The sequence below is a fragment of the Anguilla rostrata genome, chromosome 3 (genome assembly GCF_018555375.3).
Source record: "Anguilla rostrata isolate EN2019 chromosome 3, ASM1855537v3, whole genome shotgun sequence".
In the NCBI taxonomy this organism is placed as follows: domain Eukaryota; kingdom Metazoa; phylum Chordata; class Actinopteri; order Anguilliformes; family Anguillidae; genus Anguilla; species Anguilla rostrata.
The window spans coordinates 5,289,220-5,309,976 of NC_057935.1; the positions used below are offsets into that span (position 1 = coordinate 5,289,220).

A 20,757-nucleotide genomic window follows, 5' to 3' on the forward strand; every position below is an offset into this window, starting at 1 on the left:
GGTGCTAGCAGTATGTGCTCTATGACCCAGATAAGCTAAACAAGCAAAAATTAAACCATTAAAATAACAATAATAATAATAATAATAATAATAATAATAATAATAAAAAATTATATTTATATATAAAAATCAATCTGGGGTTGAGCTTGCATACCTGGTTGTAGGTTATTGATTTAAACTCTGAATCAGCATGACCATTGTGCTGTGTGCACAAGCTATAATGACTATTTTAGTATAGGCAGGTAGGTGTGAGTGAGTGAGTGAGAGAGAGAGAGAGAGAGAGAGAGGATGTGAGGGAAAGGCACATTGCTGCTACAGGCATCACAGAGAGAGAAGGCGCTGGTCACGGGACAGAGCACCAGGACCCACTCAAAGGAAGACACGGAGCCAACCTTTCCACTGCTGTCTGAGGTACACATCATTAAGCATACACTGTGTGTGGCTCCGAATTCTTTTCAATGGGCAGCGCACACAACCTCCATAGTAGCACCCACAGTAGTACTCGTCTTAGCTAGTGCTTGTATTTTTGCACGGACTGCGTTCTTGCTGTTCTCGTTGTGTTAGTGTTAATCAGTTTAACCCACAGGGTCCAAGTTGAACTATGCGGTTGTTCCCTGCGCTTGGAACGGTACTTCTCTCTGGGGTTTTCAACACACTTGTTCCTGGTTATGGTTATACACTGTGTTGTACGTCGCTCTGGATAAGAGCGTCTGCCAAATGACTAATGTAACGTAATGTAATGTAATGTAATGTAATGCAGTGGATGGGGGCAAAATTATGTTTTCCGGCATTTTAACTATATTTAGTTATGCACAATGATTGACATTTCTTTTTAAAGTAGCCTGTAATGTAACGTAATGTAATGTTATGATGTTTTCCGGCATTCTAACTATATTTAGTTATGCACAATGATTGACATCTTTTTTGAAAGTAGTCTAAGTAGGACTTCATTGCGGATTCATATGAGAAAAGAAAAGGTGCTGAAAACCACATCCTTTGGTAAGCTTGTGTGATCACACAAAGTGCAGGCCTACATCGGTCAAATAGCATTCATCAGCTGCAGAATAAGGACGATCTGGAAATGGACAGAAAAATAATTCACTCAAAACCATCAAATCTAGTCACCTGATCACAAATGTGTTATTGTTTTCAGGTACTGGTACACAGGTGAGAAGCAAGTAACAAAATTAATTACCTTTCAAGTTGTTGATGTTAACTGAAAAAAAACCCACATCAACAATAGATTGACATTTACCTCGTTTATCAGCAACGAACTGCCATTTAAGCATCATTCACACTCTAGAATTAAACTCAAGACCGATTTTTTCCCCCTCTACTGGTCAACTGCGTCTTTCACTCGCCAGGCGTGGCGTTCACAATTCGAGTGACGGGTGCTTCAACCCACCAGAATATCAGCACGTGACAACAAACTTGCGGCACGTACGCAAATTTACCTCGAAGAGATTTGCAAGGGGCCTCCGCCCACTATTCGGCCTGTCGGATAAATGTTTCGGCGGAGTTTCCGCATTGTTTGTCGAATAAGATGCGCGTCCCACGATTTATATTTCCTCTCCAGTGCATTGCTTTGCGTAATGACCGCGTTTATTTCGTACCACACTGCATTACATTCCACAAACAGTCGGAAAACAAGGCACTGGCGTAGCCTATTGCACACCACGCTCACAGCTTTTATACTTTCCCATTGAACGTCGCGCGTTTTTCACACAAACGTCGCATCCCAAATCCTAAACCCGGATGCAGAGCACGTGCTGTACATATCCAACCAATCGTGTTAAACGTGAAACGAAAATGCGCGGTCCAATCACAGTCCCCGGACGGGTGGTCGAGAGGCCTGGCTGACTTAACCCTGCCCACGTACAGACTCCATTTCAGGACTGACGGCGTCAAAACTCTTCTAAACAACTCTGAGTGGAGTCCACACCAAAAGATCAGTCTCCAGTCATTTCATAGCAGCCGCCTGACCCATGGCGCCCATTCATGAAACATATACAAATACAAAATAAGTTTTAAAAAATTACAAAGTGGTATTCACCAGATGCTCTTAACCCGACCAATTTACAATGTACTACAGCTTCAGCAGAGAACATTAAACACTGGCAGGGTCAATGATTAACTTCCGAGTGCCATGCGAAGTGGATCTTTTTTTTTTTTTTTTTTTGTGCACTGCCATTCCAGATTAGACCACGGAGTATACATATATATGCCTAGCGCTAAGCAAAGGGCAGAGCAGATATCTAACTCAATACAAAGCAAGAAACTAAGGAGTTAATCGTAATTGCAAGACAGCCAGTAGTGTCCAAGTTGGGCATAGTGAAGAGCACAGAGGGCGAGTATTTGCCTGGTGTACAGGTCAGGATGGACAGGTGCTATGGCTAGCGGAGCTGAGGCTGAGGTGTTGCCTGAAAAGACGAGTTTTCAGTTTGTCATGGAAACTGGAGAGAGCCTCCCGTCACTGGTGGGAGGGGAATGTTGGTAGGTGGAGATTCAGTTGGTTGGGGGTTGGGGGGGGGGGCAAGAGAAGAGTCTAGACCAGGCCTAGAGATTAGTTATATTGTCACTGAAACACCCACTCATCAAGGTGTGTGTTTATTTATTTTTTAAAACCCCAGTGTTATTGAGCAATATATTGGCTGTGTTTCACTTGGAAGTGTATGTTCTTTCATGCTTTTTTTTTTGGTATAGGGACTCTGGTCCATCTGCAAAGCACATGACAGATGCAGGGCCTGCACGTTGCATTAAACACCGATAAGATAATATTATCATAAGCCTCATAAGCCGTAGTTATTACAGCTGAAATAAAAGGCTGCACTCATAAAAAAAAAAAAATTAAAAAAACACACGGGGTGTAACAGGGAAGAGGGAAAAAGAAATGGGTGCCAAAGCGCAGGTGATAATAATGTCTGACAAGCAGGGTCGATCTGGCTTATGTCAATGTTATCTTCCCCAGATACGCCAGCTTCCCCATGTAAAGATCGATCGGCCTCACAAACATGACTGGGCTGTCCTATAACCATTGGCTTAAAGTCCTTCCCCTCCCCCCTCCCTATTTTTTTTTTTTTTTTGTTCAAACAAACCATAAATGGTTCAAATATCAGCAAGGTACATTGGTCCTGGGTACTAAAGAGCATCCCATAATTCCGTGTGATTCAGTCCATCTGCTGGACAAAGGCTGGCTGAGCTCTTGGCAAGAAGAGAGGGATAGAGTGAGGGAGTGAGACAGACGGCAAAAGAACACCGGAAGAAAGGAAAAGAAAAGGGGGATTTTAGTCAGCAGGCCAAAAATAAATAAATAAATAAAAATAATATCAATTAAAAGACTGACGGAAAAAAGGGCAGAAACAACTTCTTCAGCGACATACAACAACAAATCCGCGATCGAGCTTCTCCTTTGACGTCACAGCAGCCTTCACTGCGGATCAACGGTTCTGCTGACTCCAACCCTTCCGTTCGTCCATCTCTCCGTCTGTCTGTCTCTCCGTCTGTCTCTCTCTCTGTCTGTCCCGCTCGCCCGCCCGTCCTTTCAGTCGGACAGCCGCCGCCGCCATGTGCTGTACGGGGAAGTGTTCCCGGCTGGTGGGCCTCATCCTGCTGCCCACGGCCTTCGCCTGCATGATCGCCAACGTGCTGCTCTTCTTCCCCAACGCCCAGCCGCTGGACAGCGGCAACATCGGCCTGCAGGTCTGGCTCATGGGGGGCCTCATCGGAGGCGGTCTCTTCGTGAGTATCGCACCCCCGACACCACGTCCCGCGCCGTCGCAGCTGGGGGGCTGGGGGAGTGGGGGGGCGGGTGGGTGGTTGGGTGGGGGGTTGTGTTTTTGTGGGATATGGAGCAGCTCCTAAGATTCTGGCTGATGTGCGTGTGTATTTGTGTATATATTTGTGTGTACTGCATAAAGGCGTGTACTCACTTCTAAAAGTTCAGTGTTAATATATTCAAAAACACGGGCTGGATAAACAAGGAACAACTTCACTTTTCTGCCAGAGCTTGCTCTGTTTAGTTTTTTTTTTTTTTTTTTTTTGAAAGGCTTGTTTAAAGGTCAATTTTTAAAAAAATACAGTAAAACTCATACACTGGATCTGTCGTGTTACTGAAATTAATGTCAAGGCTGTTGGTCAGAAAGCCAGTGTAACAGTTTGAAAAGGCAAAATGACTCATTTAACTAACATAGATCATATGATTGCAACAGTGAGACTGGCTTCAACCCAGAGATGAACTACCCAACTTCTGAAAATGTGGATAACGCCCATTGTCCACAGCTTCACAAGTGTGGTGGTGCGCTAACTTGGAGTCAGAAATACATGTGGCTATTCTGAGGCTAGCTGCTTTTGCTCAAGAGATGGAACCTTAGCCCACTGAAGAGCGGAATGTTTTTTGAACTGTTTTTTTTTTTCTTCCCACAATTCGAACTCAGTGTTCTAGAACCCCGTCGCTCTCAGTCACCGGCCACGATTGTTACATCAGCACCGACCGGAATGTTCGGTCAAGAACATTCTAAACACGCACTTGTAAGCTTTTTACTCCTTTAAATGGTAAACACGGGAAGAAAAGGCTCTGCTCGGTGGGACCTTGAATTCCGACTCCAACTACCGCTGGTTACGCGTAACGCACACACCATCTCTCAGCTCAACCCACCCAGGGGGAGCAGAGACTAGGCATGGTGTGAGACAGACACCTTCCTGGCAGTTCAAAAACACGTCACACGCTTCCAGTAAATGGAGCTCACTTCAGCCGCTGTGTTGCAGTTGAACGGAGTAAAGGGAGCAGTACAGCATTAGTAATGGAGGCATCCGTATATTCGATAGGTTTTACATATTCATTTAATATTTATTTTTTCCTTTTGCACATTCAGTTCCTGCCATTTCCAGGATTAAATAGTTATGATAAATACTTTTGCTGCACAGATGTGATGGGAGCTTTTTTTTTGAGGGGGGGGGGGGGAGTGTATCTTTCTGGTTCCCCCATATCTGCACACAGGGGGTTTCCCCTGCACATGTGGACAGACTGCACTGTGGCAAAGTGTGTCTGTTCCAGGGTTCACAATTCAAGTGCACTGGCACATGTGGTGTCTTATCTTATCTTATCTCTGTTAAGCCTTAATAATTAAGTGTTTGCTCCAAAGTGCAAGGACATGATGGGTGTAGCACTTACTTTAAAAAAAGTTTTTTTTTTGTTTTTGGGTGGGTGGGAGAGGAATGGTATGCTCAAAATCAGGCCTGGCCCTTTCCTCTGCTAGAACACCTTTAGGGGGAGAATGTGACCACGGACCGAAGGGGGTGTGGCTGGTGGACCGGGGGTGGGGGTGGGGGGTCGCAACCAAAGGGCATCTATGGTTTAAAAAAAAATAAAATAAAATCACCGCAGCCAAAACGTCTCTTTTGCAGACTCAGGGTGGAGACGGGTCTATTTCTGCACGCGCTCACAGCTCACACAAACCGCGTACATGTACGCACGCATCCACCGCAACCAGCATTGCATGATTCTCTAGAACAAGAACCGCCCACCAGCTTCTGTACTCAGTTTATTGAAACTACGCCTACCAGCATTTTTGGAAAGCGTTCGCACACTAACAACTGGAATACAGAATTTGACTAAATATGGCCATCATTCGATTTTTTGGTAACACATTTCTTTGGAAAACTGCAACTCAACTTAAGGACGACTCTCACCACTCTCGACTGTTCCCGTGTGATTGGAAACTAACAAAATCCATAGCCATGAATAGACATAGGAATCGTTTCAAAGTTTAAACTACAAAGAAGGGACTTTTTCCCACACTGCTATACTTGTGAGGACACTTGCTTGGAGCTGTGCCATTAGGCCCCACAGGGATAACGCGACGGTCTCTCTGCCTTTCAGATGCTGTGTCCCAGCTGCTCAGCTATCAGAGCAGGGGGAAAAGGTTGCTGTGGAACCGGTTGTTGTGGAAACCGTTGCCGAGTGAGTGAGTCCTCGCAGTTCTGGAACTGCAAAGACCAACTGACCCACCTCCCCACTTTGCCTATGCTCATGCACTGTAAGGGATAAGGACAGGCTGAATCGAGTATCTTTTGAACCAGGCAGATTGTTCTTACTCACTAAAAACGTAAAGAAACCGGACGCTAAATAAACGTGACTGCATATTGTTTACTAGTTTATTCACTTACATATATTCAATATTGTATGGTGTGTTTTTAATAAATACATTCCATTGTACCAAGTAGCAGAGCGAGTGATTACTGATTGTAAATGATGATTTCCCCCCCCAACATATTTAATTCACAACAAACATACTATTTGTTTTGTCCATGAGTCAATTGCCAAATGTTACCACCTTGAGCTGTATTTATTTATTTATTTATTATTACTGTATTGTGGTGTAGACTCACAAACAAAGCACCAGTAATCGCTGTGACGTGACTGTTGGTTGCGTATTTGCCATTTATGTGGAGATTTTTGGGGGAGGAAACGTAAAAAGCCTGACGGGTCACACGCGTGAGCGTGATTGTCTGTGCTTGTGTGTGTGCTCGCTGCAGATGCTGAACTCCGTGTTCTCCTCGGCGTTCGGTCTGGTGGGCGCGATCTACAGCACGAGCGTTTCGTCGGCCGCCCTGGCCATCGGTCCAAAATGTCAAGTTGCGTCCGGGGAGTGGAATTACCCATTCGAGAATCTCGCCAAAAAGTAAGACCAGCCACCTGAAACAGCTCAATCCTCTTCTTTCTCGCTGCATTAATAAACACACATAAATCTTTACTATACCTCAGAGCCATAAACATCTACTTTGGTTGACATGGAGATGCATATCATAACATATATTGACACATATATTAAGAGTAAACGTGTCGTGTCGTCATTTCCCGAGAGGAAATTATGCGTAAACGCGCTTACCTTTGTTGAGAAGACAGTCACGAGTTTTTCAGTGGCTCGTAGCAGCAACCTGTTACATTAAGCCGAAAATACAGGAGGACCACACTACTCAGAGTTGCCTGCAGATGGCGCTGCCGTACACAATGTGAAGCCTTTCTGTGGGCTATGATAAAAGCAGTGGACAAAATAACCCTGCTCTGTCAAAATACAGCACCTAATAATCAAATGCCTTTACAGTGTGACAATACCACTGCGGCAGCAGCAGGAAAACGCCATTTGATGTTTTTGCATTTGATAGAAAAGCATCAAATTTTCCCCCATATATTGATGGTAATGCCCCCCCCCCCAAAAAAAAGAAAAAAAAACCCTAAATGTATGTTGTCTACCCGCCCACCCTGAAATTTTGAAATGAGAAACTTTTTGAGAGCTAAAAGTTCCCTCGATGCAAAACAACACGCGTTTCGTTGGCACCAGTCGTGTTGAACCAAACTGAAATCGAGAGCGAACGTTCACCGGGGCAGCACGCCGAAAAGATACTAGCCCCGCTTGCTCGTGGCGTTCTTCTCCCGCCCGACCCGACACACTCGCGCACACCGAAAACCTCAACTTCGCGATCGTCTCCCGACAGCGAGAGCTACCTGGTGAACGAGGAGCTGTGGACGGAGTGCCAGAAGCCGGATAACATCGTGCTGTGGCACATCGTCCTGTTCTCCATCATACTGGGGCTCGGCCTCATACAGATGGTGCTGTGCGCCATTCAGGTGCTCAACGGCTGCCTGGGGTGCCTGGGCGGGGACTGCCGCAGCAGCAAAGACAAGGTACGTCGACGACATCACGGTTTCCAGACGCTACATTATTACATTTAGGGGCGACGTAGCTCAGGCGGTAAGACCGATCGTCTGGCAGTCGGAGGGTTGCCGGTTCAAACCCCGCCCTGGGCGTGTCGAAGTGTCCTCGAGCAAGACACCTAACCCCTAACTGCTCTGGCGAATGAGAGGCATCAATTGTAAAGCGCTTTGGATAAAAGCGCTATATAAATCAGTCCTTCAGTGTTAGGGACAGACTTGTAACCAAAGGTCGTAGGTTGATTCGTAAGGACACTGCCTGATACTCATTACACAGGTACACACTCAATTGTTCAGTTATATCCAGCGTAAAGGAACAATGTAACATGCTATGTGAAATGTTGTCGACCTGAGTCAAAGCGACTGGGAATGCCTGATTGTATGTTATGCAGATTACCATTTGACCATTTATTAGCGCTTTATCCAAAGCGCTACAATTGCAATGCTCCTATCTCACCAGGCGTTAAGGTTGCCTCATTTTGTTCTTTCTCAGGAACGACATAACCCAGGGTTGAACGGCAACCCTCTGACCCGTCAAGCAACGGTCTACCTCCTGTATCGTTATCTAGCTAGATGTTTTCAGCTCGCTGTCTTGCCTCCTAGTTTGACTTAACGTTACTCTCTGACCTAGCCCATGCTTTACTGTGTGAACTGGACCTAAATGTGTTCATGGCTATGAATACCTGTTACGATGTCCAGAAGTATTTGTGCATTATCATGGTCCCTTACTGGATTTCCACAAACACTGAGCTTAAAAAAACAAAAAACAAAATAAAAAGGTTAGACCACATCACTGTACTGTAAAGTGCCTAAATGAAGCAATATAATATTTAGTAACATTTAATCTTTAGGGTGTCTTTCCAGCAGTTATTAAGGGGGGAAAATCAATGGGAAGTTGAATATTAAACTGTGGACTAGTGTCTCTGGACCTACAGTGCGATGGTTGTATCAAAGTCTGTTCCTGTTCTATTTGCTTTGCAAAATTCTTCTCTGAACACCAAGAGGACATTTTCCAACTATACCTTTAGTTCGGGTTATTTGTCACGTAGACAGCCTACCCCAAAACTACCAAACCCTGTATCTGGAGATCTATCGTCCTGTTGGTTTTCTGTCCGACCCTAACCGAGCACACCTCATTCAACAGCTAGAGCAGGGCTGCCCAACCCTGTTCCTGGAAATCTACCGCCCTGTTGTTGTTTTTTTATCCAATCCTAACAGAACACACCTCATTCAGTAGCTAGTGTAGGGCTGCCCAACCCTATTCCTGGAAATCTACCGCCCTGTTGGTGTTCATTCCAACCCTAAAAGAGCACACCTCATTCAGCAGCTAGAGTAGGGCTGCCCAACCCAGTTCCTGGAGATCTACCTTCCTGTTGGTGTTCATTCAAACCCTAACAGAACACACCTCTTGCAACAGCCACTGATCTCATTGAGCTGCTCATTAGTAAAATCAGGTGTGCCAAATTAGGGTTGAAATGAAAACCTGCAGGACGGTAGGTCTCCAGGAACAGGGTTGGGCAGGCCTGGTCCAGCCTGTGGCACCATCAGAAGAACAGACTTAATAGCTCATTTTGATATTCTGGGTTAAACATGGAGCCATGCAGACAAAACCAGAAAACAAAACCCAGTACTGGAATAGGTCATTATCATTCTTGGTACAGCCAATCAGAAGACCAGTACCGGATTAGGTCATTATTATTCTTACTACAGCCAATCAGAAGACCGGTACTGAATTAGGTCATTAATAGTCATAGCACAACCAGTACTGGATTAGAGAATTAATGTTAGATGTCCCACGCGGCTCAACCCTTTCAGGACCTGCAACACCCCCCCCCCCCCCCCCCAAAGGGTTTTCATCTGCAACCAAAGGTTTCTGGTTACTAGCCTTCCAGTATCAAGCTGTGTACTGAAGCTTGTAGCATGGAGAATAGAGGAAAACGTATTTGATGAGTGCACGCGTTTATAACGGTTGAAATGGTGCAGGAGCACAATATCATTTTGCCGGTTATTTTGCGTCATCGATAAATGAGACAATGCTGTAACCTTGAGCGGTGGGGTATGACGAGTCACCGCTCAATCCCAATTTTTATTTTATTTTTTGTTTTTTTCTTTCCCAGGATGACGGGGGATTGTAAGAGAGAGAGACGAATTTAAGATTTAAAAACATAGGCCCCGTTATTTCACCCTGCGCTCCTGTTCCTCTTCTCTGCTGCCAGTACTTCTGGAGGACCCTCCTGTTCACAGCTTGGGGGTTACGTATATATCTTTTTTGTTTGGGGGGGGGGGGTAGGGGGGGGATATTTTTCTGTTTATTATTTCTTACACCGAAAAAAAAAAAAATCTTTCTGCAGTAATGTTAAAGCTCACAGGTAAATGACTGAAACGTGTGTCTGTGTGGTGGAACTGCTCTTTTTCTAATCATTGTAGGACATTTCCAGTCCGCTCTTTGCACTTGTCCGTTTAGCTATTTTGTCCAGTCGATTAAATTGAATTTCGCCTTATTATTATTATTATTATTATTATTATTTTTACTTATTCAGTAGCAAGTCCTATCTTAAAGACAATCACAGTCCTATCGCACTTGCACACAGGGAACCATTATTACAGGGAAGGTCTCGTTTAGATAATAACAAGACCCACCGGACTTTGCTATGTATTTTGTAATTTTTATTGCTTTATTTGTACGTTTTGGTCGCTGACTCGCTGTTGATAGAGTGATTGATGCAAATGTTGTATCACATAATAAAATGATTGATTTCATTCAGCCTCTTGCTAATTTGTTGTTCACACTTTTCTGAATTGATATGCTTTTGCAACAGTGCAATACAATGTTGCAGCACAGTGGAGAGAACACTGAGTGCTATTGGGGAACAAATGTGCATTCACACAAAAAAAAACCATATATGTGGTAAAATATACAATAGTGATACAATAATGAATTGAATATAACTGCCTTAATTAATGTACAGGACGTGATACGTACCCTATATGTTGATATACTTCATTATATATGATATGGAAATAAAGCATTACAATAAATTTAAACACATGAATCATTATATGTGCTATATTTGAACAACTGGCATTACTGAAGTTGGTTCAAAACTCCGTGACTAAACCATAGTGTACTGGTAAGTGGGAAAAATAAACAAATTTAAAATAAATAAATATAGTTAATTGTTATTCTCGAGAATTCAATTTCTTGTTTTCTTATTTTACATTACGTTTTATTTCATTTTCTTTTTTACTTAGGATACGTCCAGTAAGTTTACTTTTATTTATTACTAAATTATTTTCCATATTTGATTGGCACCCAGACTCAAACAGTGTGAAACTGTACTGGCTTCACCCTGGCCCCTTACGACCTGTACCTCACAGACCCAAACAGAGAAAGGGGACCCACTTCTGCCTTCAATACCTACTGGAGCGAACACACCACAGCCACATCCAGTGACAAAGCGAGCAACTTTATCCTCAATAGAGCTTTGAACCCAAAAAACAAAAGAACAAAAAAGAAAACACTGTGAACTCTTTTTTTTTTTTTTTTTTACAAAAAACCCGAACTTGACGCTGCGTCGCCGTCACCATGGAAACGCCAGAGAACCGGCTCACACAAAAACGACAAAAGAAAAGGGAATTCAATGAGCCGAAAAAAAAAAACAACAAAAAAAAAAAACACCAAGAGTGGGGAGACCAGCGGAGGGAAATGGACTCCTGGGCACTGCCCGGCTCGATGCTATAGAGCCCTGTAGGCCGTCGGTGAGCACAGGTGAGTACCTGTGTGGAGTACCTGTGAGTACCTGTATGGAGCTCAGATCACAGGGTCACAGGCCAAGGACAGCTAAAGACAGCACAGCGAGAGGATATTGCTTCATTGACATAAATAAGCAGTGTTGCAGGTGGCGCAAAATGGATGAATGCGTGTGCTGCTGGTTCCCGTCTTCTCAGGAAGCGACAGGATATGCCTGACCAATCGGGTCAAGCACAATAAGGGCCCGATCACAGTCAGCCAATCAGAGGTCACGCACAAAGCACAGGTCCAGCCAGAGGATCGAAACGATGTTTATAACATTGCTGTTCACACTAATTAAAAAGGCTCAGACGTTTATTAAGATTAATTAAATTCATCTGTGCAGAACTCAAGTGACAGTTCAGTTCTAAGTCATTGTCTTGAGGCTTGAAACTGTTTTGGAAAAGCTTAGCGTGCACAATGACCACTCAGACTCTGGTCAACATCTGATGCGGTGTGACAGATCTTGTAGTGCAGCTGGCTGGAATCTAATACCCTGAGCATGCTGGGCTGTGTGTCCCCCTCCGGGTCAGAGGTTGATAGCACCCCCTGGTGGAAGGCCTAAGCACAGCAGCTGTGACAACTAAAGCCGCGTTTCCACCGCAGGAACTATACCCCGGAACTAGGAACCTTTTGAGGAACTCAGTGCGTTTCCACCGCAGGAACTAGGGTCTAAATTTAGTTCTGGGGGCTTTGTTTTACCCCCAAAACGTTCCTGGTCGGGGGGAGTACTTTCCGAAAGTACAGGAACCTTTTGGGTGGAGCTTGCAGCGCTGAACATTTCTGATTGGTCGAGTACTCGTAGCATTTGTGTTGTATTTATTTTCCGCCATTACCCGCCATGTTTGAAAATATGCAGCGGCAAACCAATTAATTTTCATAATAACAAATCAAACTTGTATGTTATGCGGCGCAGTAGCCTACTTTTGGTTATAGCCTGTCAACGTCTTGGAATTATAACGTGTGCTCTTCTGTTCTTTTCTTGCTTTAGTATTCGTTTTATAAAATGCTAAGCATTCGTGCTGGGACAGCATATTACGTAGGCTACCAAAACATTCAAACGGATTAATTCGGTTGCTGAATATTTTCTTCCGGATTTTCTTTGTTAGCCCGTTGTAATTGACTCAAAACGTTTGATACAGTTATGTGAGGTATGCGGTAGTTCTGCATAATTTACATTGGTGATACAGTACAAGCAAACTGGAAATCACCTTCCGCACTTTTTATCCGGGTCAAATAACAGGTTAATTCTAGTAATCTTCCCTTTAGCTTTTTCAGACTGCCGTAATTTTACTCAATTTTACTGCCATTTTTCAATTCCACGAAAAGACCAGGAAGACTATGGACTCATTTATGGTGCATGGTTCGCATCTGGAGGGCACACTTCGCTGCTCGGCTAGCAGTAACTTCGAAGGAAAGCAAACGGTGGCTGTACCACTACTAATTTACATTTTCACGCAAGTCCGAGTTTTCGTTCTATTCTTGTCATTTTGCGATTAGCCTATATGGAATTGACGACGAGAAAGTAATAAAACAGCAAATTGTTTACAACGTGTGCATGTTTTCTGCTGTTAAATAATGTGTTTGAGAGGATATATGAAAATCAATAAATACAAAAGTAACCATATATAGTCATTGTTGGTAACCCGTTGTATATAAGTGGAATAAACCCCTCCGGGCTGTCCCGGTTATTAGAAAATAATGTAGGTAGTATGGGGTTACAGAAGAAATCATATGACAGATGGACCGACGACAACGTCAGTGGGCTAATTTGCCTAATCTTCGCGGTACTTTAGACCCCGGTGGAAACGCAGACAACCATTGGCTGAAGGAACCTTTTAGTTCCTGGTAAAGTAGTTCCTGGGACTGAAAGTTCCGGGTAATGTTGGTGGAAACGCGGCTTAAGAGGCCTTGGGCGCAGCAGCGCAGATCAGCTTGGGCCAGCGCTCTCTCCATCAGATCCCTTCATGGTGCCGTTAGCTCGTGGGAAGACGAGCGCACTTCCCTGGCCTGTCGGAGCGTAACCATGGACACCGCGGGGCAAGGCAGTCAGGTGACTCTCCCGTAGTGAGCATTCCACGCAAGTTCCAGCAACGATCAGAGAGGCTCACCGCCAAATCCCAAACATCAGAATTTGAGGAAAACAGCCCTCCCCCCTTTTCCCTTCCCCCTTCCTCCTCCTCCTCTCCTTCACCTCAGCCCCCCCACCCCATCACAAACACATACAGTCCCCTCCCTCCCTCCCTCCCTCCCTCCTCACCACTCTTCTTCTTGGGAAAATGACAAGCAGAGGGGAAAAAATATAGATATAGAAAATTGAGAAAGCAGGTTTAACTGTGTACAGTAGAGCTGAGTTTGGGCAATGCCTCTCTACCGTACACCCCTACATCCCGCCCCCCCCTTCCCTCCCCCGTGCTTCCATTCATTTCCTTTAGCACACCCCCCGCCCCACCCCTCTTCTTATTGGGAAAACGACAAGCAGAGGGAAAGATATAGAAATGAGAGAAAGCAGACTGAACTGCGTACAGTGGAGCTGAGTAAGCTTCTCGACTCTTCTGTATACCCCTACGCCTACCCCTACCCCTACCCGCCCCTACCCCCCCGCCCTCGCCCCCGCCCCCGCCCCTCGTGCTTCCATTCATTTCCTTTCGCACCCCCGCGCCTCCTCCGCCCCCACCCCCAGCCCTCCTCCGACGGGAACAGACGCAGAAAAGGAACAGGGGCGTAATGTAGCCGAGCCGGCGGCGGCCGGTTCGAGCCGCACAAACAGTCCCAGCACCACGCAGACGCTCACCAGACCTGCGTCTGTAAACAGCGCAACAACAAGAGAGAGAAAAAAAAATCCCAGCGCCCATTCACACGGAACTGCGATTTCTGGGCAGAACTGGCTCCTGGTGACACACACACACACACACACAAAAAAAGACAAGAAGAGAAAGAAAAAAAAAAAAGGATGAATAAGACTACAGTTCCAGACCTGTTCGTTCCCCTCTCCTCCCCAGCACCTGACTGTTCTTCTCTTACCTTCACTTTATCCTCTCTAGAAAAAAAAAACATAATTATCATAACCACGATTCTAAATAAGTCCCCCCCCTTTTCTCCTGACCAGATCAAAGATGTAATTTTTCATTCACGTGCTAAAAGACTAGAGACTGGAAAATTATTTCAAAACAATATAAATCCCCACCTCACCTCATGACATCACTGGTATTTAGCAGACGGTCTTATCCAGAATGCCTTACACACAACTTCTTGCATCATATCCATTTATAAACCTGGATATGCACTGAAGCAATTCTGGTTTAAGCACTTTGCTCAAGGGTACAACAGCAGCTACCTACCTGGGAATCAAACCCTTACCCTTTTAGACAAAACTGCCACCCTCCCATTGCTCTATTGGGTAATTTTTGTGGTACTTTGGCAATGGAGGCTTTTTTGAAAACTGTTTTACTGTAATAAACATTATCCTCGTCCAATAAATAAATACAAAAAAAGTCTCAAACATTGCATGTAAACAAAAAGTGACTGACTTACAAACACACCATAGCGTGCGTGTGTGCGTGCATGCGCGCAGAATTTCACATAACTATTGGGAAGAGTAATTTTAGACGCACAGCAATAGAATCTAATTTCATTTTAAAACATTCTCAGTTTGATGCGTGCGAGAGTTAGTGTGTGTATGTGGTTGAGTGGGGACGAGGGGTGGAGTTTAGAAATATCACATGTTAATATTAGTTTGTGAGTAACCAAGAAGGGATTTGTGGTGGAGGAATTGACGGAAGGAAGGAGGGGGGGGGGGTGTAGATGAGGGCTGAGGAGAAGGCGAAGGTGGATAGAGGAGGGAGGTGGGGTGGGGGGGGCAGGGAGGTAGAGCTTCTCAGATCAAAACCAGTCGTAGGCCACTCAGACCGGTTTGTCCTGTTCAGGAAAGTCACGGGATCGTACCCTGGAACGCACTCAGTCAGTGGAGGATGTGAGGAAGGAAGTATAAACATGATACGCCATCGTCATCACCATGACCATCGTCGTCGTCATCATAATCATCATCATCACCACATACAGGATATGCAGTGTGGGAGCTATAGGAGGAGCGTGAAGGACATCACACACACACATCTAACATTACCCATCTCACAGCCCACCGGCCAATCAAGACTCACTGATCAGAAACTGCAGAAGACAGCAGGATGGACCAGCCCCTCTGTCCTCATACGCCTGACCAATCACCTATCAATTATCAATTATAAATACACACACAATTATCAATTATCAGTACTGAGCAGCAAATATGAATGAGTCTTCTTTTCTATACGACTATGCTACGTGCTACGTTGCCTGCTTATGAGATTGTGCGAATTTGTGTTGTTTGGATACCTAGTGTTTAGGATAGAAAAGAGGGACAGCATGTTCTGACATCAGGGTATTTGTTCATAGCCCAAACAACATTGCATTGCTAAGTGGCCTGTTTTCTTTTTTGTTCCTGTTGCAATTTTTTGGTCGCCCCCCCTATGCTGATCATTTAAAAAATAATTCAAATTATTTTTTTTATCTTTTTAGAAGTAGTAACCCTACATTCAGAAACAAATTCATGATTTCTATTTTTGTCACTTATTTAATGTCTCATGAGCAACTTAACCACATGTATTTAATCTTAAAACAAATTTACAGTTGGTTTTTGTCCTGTGGGTGGATTACACAAGTTTACAGTTGATTATCCTAATGCAGAATTTGGAGATTTACATTGGGATTGTTATCTTTGATGACAATTTATAACTGTGTACAGCATTTGCTGCATTTTCTACTAGACTAGACTGTTTATATGTGGACCAACATCTGTTTAGTATCCAGTAAATCTGTTTGGAAGAAAATCCAAAGCTGACCGTGCTTCACTTAAACATCCTCGCTGCAAGAAGTAGCAGCAATCCCAAAGGAAATGATCTTATTATCTTTTTATGGGCCAAATCTGACGTAAAAGGGGCCAGTCTCCCTCTCGCTCTCTCTGTCTCTCCCTCTGACCTAATGGTACAGGCAATAAATCAGATCTGCGATAAAGGAAAAAACAAAGCCCTGCAGTCATAAGGCTTGTGAGACAAAGTTTGAGGCATTTCAACAGATAAAATAATTGGCCTTTTTCCATTTTTACCAGTCAGCTATATTAATCCCCGGGTCTCTAGAGACAGACCAGCCTTCCGGACTACAGTAAGGTTAGCTCTTATCACATTCTGTCCCTTGAACAACACAAAGGCCTTACGTTTACAAATCCTAAAGTATTCATCCACCCAATGATAATATATTTTTTAAAGATACCAGAAAAGGATCTACTTCCTGTGTACAGTTGTGAGGGTGTGTAACTAACGGTCGCCACGGAGAGCGCACGGCGTGCTGGGATCCCTTTTATCAAAGTACAAGCGCATGTGAGTTAATGATCGGCCAGGCTGCTGGTGAGATTGCAGCAACAGAGCTCCGGTTTAGATCAGCTGTCTTTCGCCTGGATACGGAGAGAAAGAGAGAGGGAGAGGGAGAGAGTGAGAAAGAGAGAGAGTGAGACAGACAGAGTTTGTGTGTGAGATTTAGAGAGAGAGAGAGAGAATGAGGCAGGTTGAAGAGAGGCGAGAGATTGTGAGTGGAGAAATGGAGAAGAGGTGAGACAAAAACAGACAGGAAAAATACAGACTACACAACGAAAACAACCCAAACACCCAGCACAGGCATAGAGAGAGAGAGAGAGAGAGAGAGAGAGAGAGAGAGAGAGAGAGAGAGAAAGAGTAAGATTAAAGAGTAAGGGGTGCTCAGTGATTTTTTAAAAATGGGGACAGATCTGGATTGGGTACAGGCTTGAAGAGAACAGCCTGGTAATTCCATTCCATTCTCTTCAATTCTCTTTTATTTGTATTCTACTTTTTTGCAAAGACACCATCACAACACTTTAGAGAAAAACGAGAAACGGCAAAAAACAGGCTTAGCCCGAACCCCCAAAAGTCCAGCAAGCGAGGTACATTCACCTGCAGAGAGAAACATTTAATATATAAATGATTAGTACGCTTTAGCAATATGCATCTCAAAACTAAAATAGGAAATCATTAAACTGGAATGATGTAGCCCTTTCTCAATTTTTTTAAAAAGAACGAACAAAGCAAACAAAGTGCGAAGGAACATGATTTGACATAAAAACTTAATTCTGCTGTCTTTTTCCAATCGGTATAATAAAAAATAACTATTAAGCAAAATTGCATAAGTTCTTGCTGTCACTGTATGAATTCAAGGTGCTTGCGTAGTGCTATAATTATTCACTCGCTCAGCACCTCTCTGGCTATTATGCAGAAGCTTGTAATGTAGTGAGAAAATTACACCGACAGCAGCAAGACATTATGTCAGAAACCTATTAAATTAAAAAAAAAAAAAAAACATCAGTTGTTCAATGTGTACTCATATGCCTCAGAGCAAAGGTACAGGGGGAAAATGGAATTTAGGAGAGCACAGGAGAGCAGATGGTCCGGAAATTGGATTAAACTGCCCAGTTGGGCTGTGTGTTATCTCAACTGAGCAACGGCGTACGTGAATCAGGGGTGTACACCTCCGGTCCCGGGGGGCCGGTCTGCGTGCTGGTTTACAAACTACGGGCAGAACACTTCCGGTACTTGAGCACGGTAAAATCGTTAGCATGAAACGGATCAGCCCTGGTTGTGCACACCTGATATTAATAATAATAATAATAATAATAAGCATTAGAGGCCGCACTGGGTAAGGTGTGTGTTTGAGTAATATAAAATGTACAGTAATGCTAAAGTGACTAAAGATCAGTGTATATTCAGTGACAGGAGCGTGTAAACCTCAAAAAAAAAAAAAAAAAAAACTTTAACCATTAATGAAAAATTAACTCGGAAAAGCATCGTCAACGGTTACGACATGCGAATGCATAGGTTACTTTTTCCGGGGCTCGGAGATAACAATTTACCTGCACGGTCACTCCTGTACAGAAGGCCTAATATTGACCAACACTTTGCCCCGCCAGAACAGAGTCCATAAGAGGAGGGAGAGAGGGAGAGAGAGAGAGAGGGAGGAAGGAAGAGGAAAGACAGATGAGACAGAATGAGGAGGAGGAGGATGAGGATGAGGAGGGCATGAGGATATGAAGGGCAGGGGAAAAAGGTGGAAGGATGGGTGGGTGAACACCCACACCCATTTTTGTCACTCCATGACATTTCAGCCATTTTCTTTACAGCATTACATTTAGTCAAATCAGCACGCAGTCGTTGCCAGGGTGACCTTAACCTTATACAGCCTGCAGCCCATTCATACAGCTGGATATGTACTGAAGCAATTCAGGTTAAGTACTTTGCTCAAGGCTACAAGGGCAGGGAATTGAACCTGCAACCTTGAATTAGAGGCTTGGTTCCCTGGTCATTAAACTACACTGCTGCCTACAACCTAGCATGGTTCGTCCATCTCCATGAAGTGTGTGGCTTGTCCTGTTTTGAAATGTGTGGCATGTTCTGCACGTGGTGTTCGACTTGCTGCCTATGAGAAATGTTGCTTGTTCTCCATGAGGTGTGTGGCTTGTGTGCCAGATTTTTTTTTTTTTACAGTCAGATTTAAGTAGGGTATAAATGATGCAGTTTATGGCTGCCCTGTGTAGATCACATGACCCATTCGGGTGCATACCAGCACATAAGTCACACGGGGTCACACATGTGACTTCTCACAGCGACAGAGACCCCCGCAGCCACTGTCGCTAGCACAGCTGCAAAGCTCGCACAGCTGGACTGCAGCTACACGTTTCATTCCTCAAGCTGAAGATCTTGAGATGTGGACACTGTGAACACTTCCTTGCCAGAGTCGTCTTGCGTATAGCGCTGCGAAGCGTAAGCAGTGGAACAAACACATCATGACTCGCAATGCCAGTCAGGTTTCATTCTTTGCTGCCAGGAGAGTGTCAGGACTCAGATGGATCGGTAAATTAGGGCAAACTGTTTCAATCAAAATGTAAAAAATCATCATCGTAACTTGGAAGTTAAAGGCAATAGAGGGCCATGGGGCTTTCCTGAGTGGCTAAGTCAGTCAAATGTTGCTTCAGCTCACAAGTTCCGCACGAAGCTATGCTTTGGCAATGCATTATTATTAATTTAGTGTTTCGTCATGCCAATAAATCAAATTGAATTATACGACTCTAATCGGACAGTGTGAGATTTCTCAGAAGTGGAAGTCAATCTTTATTACGGGTTTAACTTCCCTGTGAGTCAGGGAAGGGTATGCGTGCTGGGCACAACGTCCCCAAAAAAGAAAAAAACCGTTCACACAATTAGACTCCTGCGCTACAGCAAGAACGGAACCGTTCTGATGTCACAATAACACGGATCCTTCCGCGTAACCCAGACTGCCCCGGGGCGCGCGGGTAAACACGCCCAGGCGTCGTGTGACGCAAGACGCAAGATCACCCGGGACGGGACGACCGCACGTTTTTGAAAACCCCCGGTGAAAGGCGTGTTTGGTCTGGAACGGAGACACGTTCGGTGGGGGGGGGGGGTAGCCTGTCATACACGCGGGTGTAAGGCACAGTGAGACTAAGACAAACTTAAAAATACGATACATTTCGACATCAACTCTGATTAGCAAATTCATATATCATTTGTTTTTAATGCAAACAATACACCATGATTGATTTCAACGTTCATTAAACAATGTTTTTCATGAATTAGAACTAAGTGTCTATTTTTTTGGTTATCAGGGGGCCACCCCATGGCTGTTCCAGTGGGGGGGGGGGGGGGGTGGGGGGCGAAAAATTGACACTTAGCCCTAAGTGAGGCCTCTCCCCCAACCCCACCCCCACCCCCACCACCGCTACTTCTGCTTACAGTCTGAGAACTTTCTAGATCCACCCCACCCTACACCACAAGACTCCGTGTCCAGCAGGAGGGTGTCTGTGTGGCTGAAGCTTCACAGCATTACATCACTGCCGTTTGGCAGACGCTCTTATCCAGAGTGACTTGACGATGACGATGAGAAGATGAGCGCACAAATTGGGGTGAAGAGCAACAGCAACCCTGCAGCTGGGAGATACACACTCAGAGAGCGTGCGCCATTATCACCACGCAAACAGAGTCTTTAATCCAGCAGGACACCGATTAGCCGCTTCTCCACCGCATGGTACCGATTTAACTCAACTCGACTCGACTTTTTTTTGGTTTTCCATCGGGCAAAAGTTGTGGTTAGTGTACTTGAGTACCTGGTACATTTTTTGTTTTTGGTATCACCTCCG

At 44.5% G+C, this 20,757-nt stretch overlaps 1 protein-coding gene and 1 long non-coding RNA gene across 2 annotated transcripts; one reads left to right on the forward strand and one right to left on the reverse strand.

Moving 5' to 3' along the window:
* The first annotated feature begins 301 nt into the window (after nucleotides 1-301).
* Nucleotides 302-10,471, forward strand: tm4sf5 (transmembrane 4 L six family member 5). The gene is made up of 6 exons (XM_064325645.1): nucleotides 302-411; nucleotides 3,546-3,738; nucleotides 5,879-5,959; nucleotides 6,535-6,680; nucleotides 7,495-7,684; nucleotides 9,829-10,471. Exons 2-6 carry the CDS (start codon nucleotides 3,565-3,567, stop codon nucleotides 9,844-9,846), a joined length of 609 nt encoding a protein of 202 aa, XP_064181715.1. The 5' UTR covers nucleotides 302-411; nucleotides 3,546-3,564; the 3' UTR covers nucleotides 9,847-10,471.
* Nucleotides 6,140-6,954, reverse strand: LOC135249935 (uncharacterized). Its single transcript, XR_010328831.1, has 2 exons — nucleotides 6,888-6,954; nucleotides 6,140-6,723 (listed from the first exon to the last, which is right to left on the reverse strand). It is a non-coding gene; the product is annotated as an uncharacterized LOC135249935 (long non-coding RNA).
* Nucleotides 10,472-20,757: the final 10,286 nt, after the last annotated feature.